Raw genomic sequence first — 8,576 nt, 5'->3', positions numbered from 1 at the left:
TTTTATAGGAACTGCCGCCCTAGGTTTTATAAGGGCCAGGCCCTGCCTCCTACAGGCAGCTGATTCACATTAGTTGCCCCAGCAACCCACACCTGTACTCCCTAATCATCACTAGGGCTCCTTATGCACTGCCAGAGCTTCTCCCCTGCCAGTTTTCCCCTCTCTAGGAGTGGGGCAGCGAGGTGCGCCGCGACAATAGTGCATTAGCAGGTGCATCACAAACAGGTCCAGGGAGGTGATACTTCCCCTCTATGCAGCACTGGTGAGGCCGCAGCTGGAGTACTGTGTCCAGTTTTGGGTGCCGCACTTCAAGAGAGATGTGGATAACCTTGAGAGAGTCCAAAGGAGGGTCACTCATATGGTTGGGAGCCTGAAGGTAAGGCCCTACGAGAAGAGATTGAGGGACCTGAATCTCTTCAGCCTCTGCAAGAGAAGGCTGAGAGGGGATCTTGTGGTCACCTACAAATTCACCATGGGGGGACAGGAAAGGGATAGGAGATGCTCTGCTTACCAGGGCACCCATGGGAGTAACTAGAAATAATGGCCACTTAACTAGAAATAATGGCCAATTAAGACAGAGAGCAGATTCAGGTTAGACATCAGGAAGAACTTCTTTACTGTAAGGGTTGCCAAAAATCTTGAATGGGCTTCCAAGGGAGGTGGTGCTCTCCCCACCTTAGGGGTCTTTAAGAGGAGACTGGACAATCACCTGGCTGGGGTCATATGACCTCAGCGCTCTTTCCTGCCTGGGGCAGGAGTCGGACTCGATGATCTGCTGAGATCCCTTCCGAAATATTATAATATTTCATATATTTCATAGACACTAGGGCTGGAAGGGACCTTGGAAGATCATTGAGTCCAGCCCCCTGCCCCAAGGGCAGGAAGTCAGCTAGGGTCAAAGGATCTCAGCAAGATAAGTGTCCAAATGCTTCTTAAAGAAGTCCAGAGTAGGTGCTTGCACTACCTCTGGAGGGAGTCTATTCCAGGCCTTAGGGACTTGGACAGTAAAGAAGTTTTTCCTTATGTCCAGCCTAAAACAGTCTTGGAGGAGTTTGTGACCGTAAATATCTATGAATCTATACCACTCTACCTGATGACGTGCGATAGTCTGATGTTTTATAATGCTTTACCAATATTTTACATACTCTGAACACAACATGCACCAGTCCATGTAACTAATATATCATTCATTAAACATGGCTTCAAAACAAGATGTTATCCTAAGCCACATTTAATGAATTATCAACCAAGCCCTTCTCTATCATAACAGAGGGGTTGAAAGGGACATAGTCTTCATCTTGTAGGCATGGAAAGTTTAGCTCAGTACTTTCAGATTGAATAAATCATTACAAACAAAAACTGCAAAAAGTTTAACAATACTTTAAAAACAAACAAGCAACCTCTTCCCTCCAATCTCCTGAAGTAAATGGAGAGGATTAGTTAGTATTCAGAAAGGGTTCTTCCATGTTACAAATTAACTGGATACATTTGCCTAAGGTGTAAAGAGGTGGAACATGACCGTACATCCAGCTTATGAGAAGTTCTGGCCCAGATAAAAGATATTAAGAGCCAGGTGTCTGATCACCTTTGGGATGCAACTACACAAGATGCTAAATGTGCAGTAAACTAATTCTACTGCACATTGCTTGGCAGGAAAAAACTGTGCTAATGTAGAGAAGAATTAGTCTACTATGCATTAGTGTCATACAAAAGCATGCACTGGCACTACTGCACAACTGCACAGTAGCACCAGTTATGGTGCATTAAGATGGTACTTGTTTTTACAGGTACTAAGCATAATGCGCCATAGTTACAGTGCATTAATGAACATGTAGACACACCCATTATACCAGTATTAAAAACAAAAAGCATTAGGATATATTGACTAGACCAGGACTTCTTAATAGTGGTTCTGTTCAGCTGCAGTAAAAAGAGAAAGGAGGTTCAAAAGGTTATATAAGTTTGGAATGTTGTGGAGACAACTGCTGAAAAATACAAGCAATACAGAAGCTTAACGCAACATAAGATCTCCTGTGATCCGACTTGTGAAAGCAAACACTCACTTTGGTTTTGAAGCCTGAAGAGTGAAATGCATCTCTTCCTGTGTCAAAATAAATTAGACACACTTCAATTTGTAAGAAATATCTTATAATTAGAGGGTAAAATTAGAGGGTAACAAGTTTCAAGTGGGGGTGGCAGAATCATACAATAGCAGCAGACCATTTTCTTAGTCAGAGTTTGATTATACACAAGTGGGATTAGTGAATTTCATACTTGGAAACAGCCTTTGGGAATGCAGCAGAGGTTTTCCTGCCACCCAAATGAGCATCAAGTGTGTTTTCTCTTCTCTAGAATAAGGTTTGCTTGCTCCGAGTTTTAGAAATATGAGACTATTCATTCATTCTCCTGTACAGTAAACAGTCAGGCTTCTAAAGGAAGTTTAGTGTTCATTTTGTTAACACATGAAACAGTAAGTGGACCTCATAATCACTACTCAGGAACATAAAAAGATGAAAATCCAAGGCAAGAATATATTAAGAAGGTGGTACCATGAAAATACCAACCAGCTTAGAAGCACATGGCAAAAGGCTTGCTTAGAAGTGCCATCCTGCCTGAGGGCTCTCCTTAGATAACTTCAAGATGAAAAACAAACAAACAATCTCAGGGAAAAGGCACTGAATTTACACAATATCATCTCTAGCACCAGTGTCTGGGGATAGAGTAAACTGTGAAGAATCCCCAGGCTCCATTTGCAGTAGGATGTCATCCACAAGCTTCCTCCGGAGTTTGCTTTTGATTTCTAATATGAATACTCATGTCCTAAAGCAGGAGTGGATTTACAAATGTTAGGCCCAGTTTTGAGAGCCTCTCCAAGCTGGCTGCTGGGCTTGTTCAATTGGTTACTTTTAAATGATTCCTCTCTGCACAAGAATGTGTTCCTCCCTCTATGACTGTTCTGCCCCAGAGACTTTCCGATGTCTTAGCTAAATTGGCTATACTTCAATAGGGACAACCAGGTAAGTCAGTAGAGCAGTTCTACATTACATACAGGTTTATGAAATCTGAATCTCTCACATGACCCTATATAAATATATAGGACAAAGAGGGATTAATTTTGAAATCTTAGTAATTCCCATTAAATAACCATGCAGTTACCATACTTACTGTCCAACTTTCCATCTTCTAAGATCTGTAATTGTAACTCTTTTGATCTGGCATTTAATTCACTGTGAAACAAACAAAACTGTGTTAAGCCTTCATGGGCCTTATTTTATTTATCTTTTATTTATATGTTTTATTGTACATTCATTTTGAATTATCTGTCCCCCTCTGCTTCACACTAGAGTACAGTATGTCTCACTAGTACAACTCAAACCAGTCTCTGGGAAAGCTGAATAACAACATGTCAAGGACCTTACTGAGAACTTGCGTCTAGCACCACCTGACCTTAATTAGCTTGAGGAAAAGGGGGAAAAGTGAAGGAAGACTGAACTGGAAGACTGAAATTGGATCTCTTTAGCATTATCACTAGAGTTGGATTGCCTGAATGTTTCCATTAAAAATGGCCTTTATATAAACACTGCCTCAAGTGTTATTACACATGAACAAGAATCAGCAACCTGTAGGTATGACATGATCAGCATGACAAATTTTTGCTTCCTTACTGAAATGTATATTCCTTTATTCATTACCCTGCCTCCCCCCACAGTCAGTTAATGGACGTGAGGCATAATGGACATGTGTTGTGAAACTCCCTCTAAAGTTCATTCTATTCCTCCTGTGGTAAGTCCAAGTGCTCAAAAACATATATTTACATTATGCCTCTGTTTCAGCAGCACAAGATGTTCAGTTGCAGCTGTATCACCTCCATGTGAAGGCATTACTGACTTAAGCTCAGCGGGGTGGGGGTTGAACCACAGAGACTTCCAAGGAAGTCAAAGGGTGCAGCAGAAAGTCAAGTGGTGTTGGCTTGAAAAGTGCCACCAATATGATCCTGGGGCACCATCCCTGAAAGGGAGGAAAGAAGGCATACAACCAAATCCTAACCATTAAGGATCCATAACAACCTGGCTTGGGTCCAAAGTGAGATGGTGCTCTGGCCCAACTGCCACAGTGGTGGCTTTTCCTTCACATAGCTTCTCCTTACTTGGCCTGCTGCTGCTGCTGCTACCCATTTCCTCCCCCAAAAATGGAGGCCCTGGCACCACTCCTTGCCACTGACCCCCAACCCTAGTAAAAGTCCTGACCAGGGCTGGACCTGAGGCTCTGTGGGCTGGATGATGCCAACCCCTGCACCAGAACTTTCTTGCAAGCCTGTCTATCTTAGGCACTTCTAAAAGCATCCGTTACTATAAAGAGACCAATATCCCTAGTGTCACAGTCAAATTCCAGTTACATTAATCACATCCTGCTTGCTTGACCTTCCCCTGCACTTTCAATAGGAAAGGGTATTCTTTGAAACTTCCTGTCCTAAAATACTGGGTGATACAGCTGCTATGCTATGTTGAACAGACACTCTGTTCCACCAACAGGTGGTAGAAGTGGTTTGCAAATGCAGTAGATCTATTCTGGAGCTTTTCAGAATGTTTTATGAACTAGAGTGTTATACAAATATTGCCCACCACCTCTGTGCTATATCCAGCAGTGTGGTTGCAAAGAATCTTGTTGTTAAGCAAGAGGGTTTGAGCCTGGGGCTTTACAAAAAGGCTGCAGTCTTAAGGCTTCTCATCACTTAATCAGAAAACAGAACTATAAACTAACACAGGACTGAGGTGTCTGAAAAAGGGTGCTTCCTGGTTAATGAACTTTTATTAGACCTGACAGCAGGATGAGGAACAATCAGCTTGCACTGGACAAAGCTTCCATTTGAGCACATGGTAGAATAAGAGAGCTTTCAGAATTGCTTTATGATGCATGTTCAAAGGGCCAGATCCAAAAAGATAAATATATACCTCCAACTTCAAATTCCTCTCTGCTGTTAAATCATAGGCTTTTCTGCACATTTTAATGGGACCAGCTTTCTGCAAGTCCTATGCTACCTCAGACTATATGTCCTACCACTTCTCTTTCAAAAGACACAACTTATTGATAACTGCTGCTCTCTCTCTCAGCCCTATTGCCTCTTCTGTATGAACTCTGCAAATGGAGCTCAGGCAAGCAACCCTCACAACTGTAGACCTGTGCACTTCTATGGTCCTTTCCCCTTTACACTGCAGAACAGATCCTTACAGATTTCACTCCACACCACAAGCTGGGAGTGAAGCAGTCACTAATCCTCTTTTGCTAGATCTGTTCTTTGTACACTAGTCTCTTTTCCTTGGATAAGAGAAGAGTTAAACAACAAAGGTTGTGCACACTTTTAGATAGTTTAATATTCTTACTTTCTCATGCACCTATATTAGAAGCTATATTTCTATGCTCCCTGGTCCTGAAAATAAAAGTGATTTAGAAATCCACATCAACAGTTGCCATAAGACAGTACCAGCACAACACTTTGTCACTTGCTATTGTCCTATCAAATTTTTAGAGGACTTGGACAGAATATTTTTAAAGACATTATTCCTTCCCCTAAGTAGCAGGTCACTGCAGGATGTGCAAACATTTAATAGAAGCCACTATCTCAGTGCAAACTCACAAGATGAACTCCTCCTTCCAAGACAGGTTTGTGGCATTTTTGGTTACAGAACTGGAGAATTTCTGTGGAGGATCATTCAACTGACTTACACATATGAGGTTCAGGCTGCCTGTAATAGGGAAAGAGAAACACACAATAGTTGACTTCACCAGGAAGTATATTTGCTTAAAAGGTGTGCAAGACAGGCATCTTATATACTGTGCATTTTTATTGACCACTGGGAAAATGCTGCCTCCCCATGAAACTCTCCTTTCCTCCATTTATTTGCATTACGCTAATATCCAGACACTCCCGTCAAAACAGGGGCCTTACTATTCTACATGCAATATGAACATAATAGGAAACAATTCATGCCCTGATGAGCTTACATTCATTTTAGACAAGAAGTGAAAAATGTGGGTGAAGCAAAGCCTGGAGGGATGGGGAGAGGATGCGGGTAACAATAACAGGAAGTGCTATTATAAAGAGCATCTAAGTGGTTTGAGATATGCATTTTTAAGTGACCTGGAGTTCCTACTGACCATGTGCCAAGCAGAACTGCCAATGAATAATTGATGCAGACAATTTTTAAAAAATTAATCAGGCCAGTTGAGGGAATTGGTCTACTAATGCACAAATGTGTATGGGGGTTGTAGGAAAAAAGGTGTTTACTAGGTAAACTAGTGAATTTCCATGCAGGAATTGTTTGTATCAACAATGAATATTTGTATTTTTCAGAAACTATACAAGATAATGATTTTTTTGCATTCAGGTTCAGAAGTCACTGCTTTTCATCTTGGGATTCTGGACTATCCAGAAGAGTGGCAAGAAAACACATGCACATCTGCATTAAAATTTGTAGGCAGAAATAAAGTTACACGCTACTCTAGTTCTTCTGCCAATTATTTACATCAAATTGTTTAAGATGTGCATTACTTGAACCCTGTATATGAGAGATGATCCACGTAAACACAAAGAGTCTACTAGTGAACGTTAGCTTTTAAAATAATCCGTAGCATCTGACAAAGTAGGAGGTTGCCTATGAAAGCTCATACCTCTTTGAGCCAATTAGTGTCTAAGGCACCACCCTACCAACAAATCCTTATTAAGCCATTGTTATGGGTAGGTTAAAGTTCCTTTAAGGTTAAATTGGTTTAATTGAAGTAGAAAACAGAGAGGTAATTAGCTGTGTTAGTCTAAAGTCAGGGAGAAAGCAGGATACATTTGCACCTTACAGTCTAACTATAAAGCATATCAGAGATGTACTTTTGATTTAAGCAAATAAATTTAAATTAAAAAAAAATTAAAAAATACATTTTAAATGTAGATATATCAATCTATAAGGTAGAAATCTACCCTTCCTTAAGACTCCTAGAGAATTTAGCACTCCAAATACTACCTTGAAAAACTTCTTTGCAATAGGTTATCTAGGGCTTTCTCGCATCCTTCCCACCTCCAGAACAGAAGGATTACACAAACAACATGAAGCAGAAAATTAAAGCCACTATACCCCACTGCAAGAGGAGGATAAACATAGGTAGGGAGAGAGTGTAATTAACCAAACTGTAATTTGGCAAGACTTAACAACCATGAGCATACAAAATGCTCTGGGATCACTAGTGACAAGACATGACAGGACCTCAGTTTATCTCTCTCACAAAAACATTTAAGCAGGCAGGCTTGAGCTTGAAGAAGTTTAAATACTTGCAAGACAGGCTGAAAGCCTCCTCCTCAAACATACGCGGCACAACTGGTTTCAGAGGACAGTGACCTAGTTTTTGGTTTCACTCTACATTTGGCCCAAACCAATGTCAGCCACTCTCACAGCATGTCTTTATTCAGACAGGACATTTTACTGATGATTTTGCTCCTGGAGGGATCTCTCAGGATTTCTCAGTGTATAATAAAGCAGCTTCAGATCAAGCAACATGCAATTCAAGATCAGTGCTGTTTGGGTGAATCACAATATGATATAATAGTGTTTGTTGGTCTCTCCCTTTTTTATATAGCTAAACTGTCAGCTTTCTAGAACTAGAAAGTCAAACTCACTGACCATGTTTACAGGTTCATTTCATTGTTCTGCAGAGAAGAAAACAAGAATGATGGATTTGTTTACAAGAGAGTGGATGTATGAAGGTTAAACAAGAACCATATCTAATAATCATCTCAGTGTAATACCAAGTCACTTAATCATATACCAGAATGCAACAGCTTATGTTGGGTCAGTTTTTAAAACAGGATTGGCAACTGATTTAAGTAGTAAGTTTGAGAACTGCTTAGCAACGATGCATATGAAATGGCTCAAAAGGCTTCCCTGAAACTTTTTATTAAGATTTAGCTTTGCAGATTTTTAGAGCTGAAATAGGTCCACAGATTTCCATGAAAATTAGTTATTTCTGCTGGACCACTTCCAACCACTTCCCAGAAAATCTGCCTCCCTCAGTTGAGGTTCTCTGAGGGTTTTCCTTAGTTTTCCTACATGCCCAAATGGAAATATCACACCCACCCAACACATACTTAGAACTGCACACAAGTAGTCTACGTCCTTCTCTTCTCAGGCTGCCCTTGATAAATATGCTTAAGAACAGCCTCTGTATTCTCACATTAGCAACACTATCTTCTGCTCCTCCTTCCTGGTCTCAGGCAATGCAACTCTTGTTAAAGTCTCGTCATAAAGGAACCACTGCTGTCTCAGAACACCCCCTTAATTGGGAGGGAACGGAGGGCAATTTACCATGGTTTGCCAGGGTTATGGAAGGAGCCCACCACAATTTGCACAGTGTATAATACCCACTATTCTGGTCCCCAGGGCTGCTTATACATGTCCCAGGGGTTTACTTCGGTTTAATTCTCCCTAAATTGAAGCGGTAGGTGTTTAAAAACACCGCTTTGATTCATAGATTCATAGATGTTAGGGTCAGAAGGGACCTCAATAGATCATCGAGTCCGACCCCCTGCATAA

At 41.0% G+C, this 8,576-nt stretch overlaps 1 protein-coding gene across 1 annotated transcript in view; it reads right to left on the bottom strand.

Annotated features, from left to right (window-relative positions):
- C2CD2 (C2 calcium dependent domain containing 2) overlaps window positions 1-8,576 on the bottom strand; it is a 69,942-nt gene that overhangs the window by 25,803 nt on the left and 35,563 nt on the right. The window contains exons 9-10 of the mRNA XM_014524646.2: window positions 5,636-5,744; window positions 3,166-3,227 (exon numbers count right to left, since the gene is read on the bottom strand). Coding sequence (XP_014380132.2) covers window positions 3,166-3,227; window positions 5,636-5,744 — 171 coding nt within the window. The remainder of the gene's footprint in view (window positions 1-3,165; window positions 3,228-5,635; window positions 5,745-8,576) is intronic.

The sequence above is a fragment of the Alligator sinensis genome, unplaced genomic scaffold, assembly GCF_000455745.1.
Source record: "Alligator sinensis unplaced genomic scaffold, ASM45574v1 scaffold840_1, whole genome shotgun sequence".
Classification (NCBI taxonomy): Eukaryota; Metazoa; Chordata; order Crocodylia; family Alligatoridae; genus Alligator; species Alligator sinensis.
This window is presented reverse-complemented; position numbering and strand designations above follow the sequence as displayed.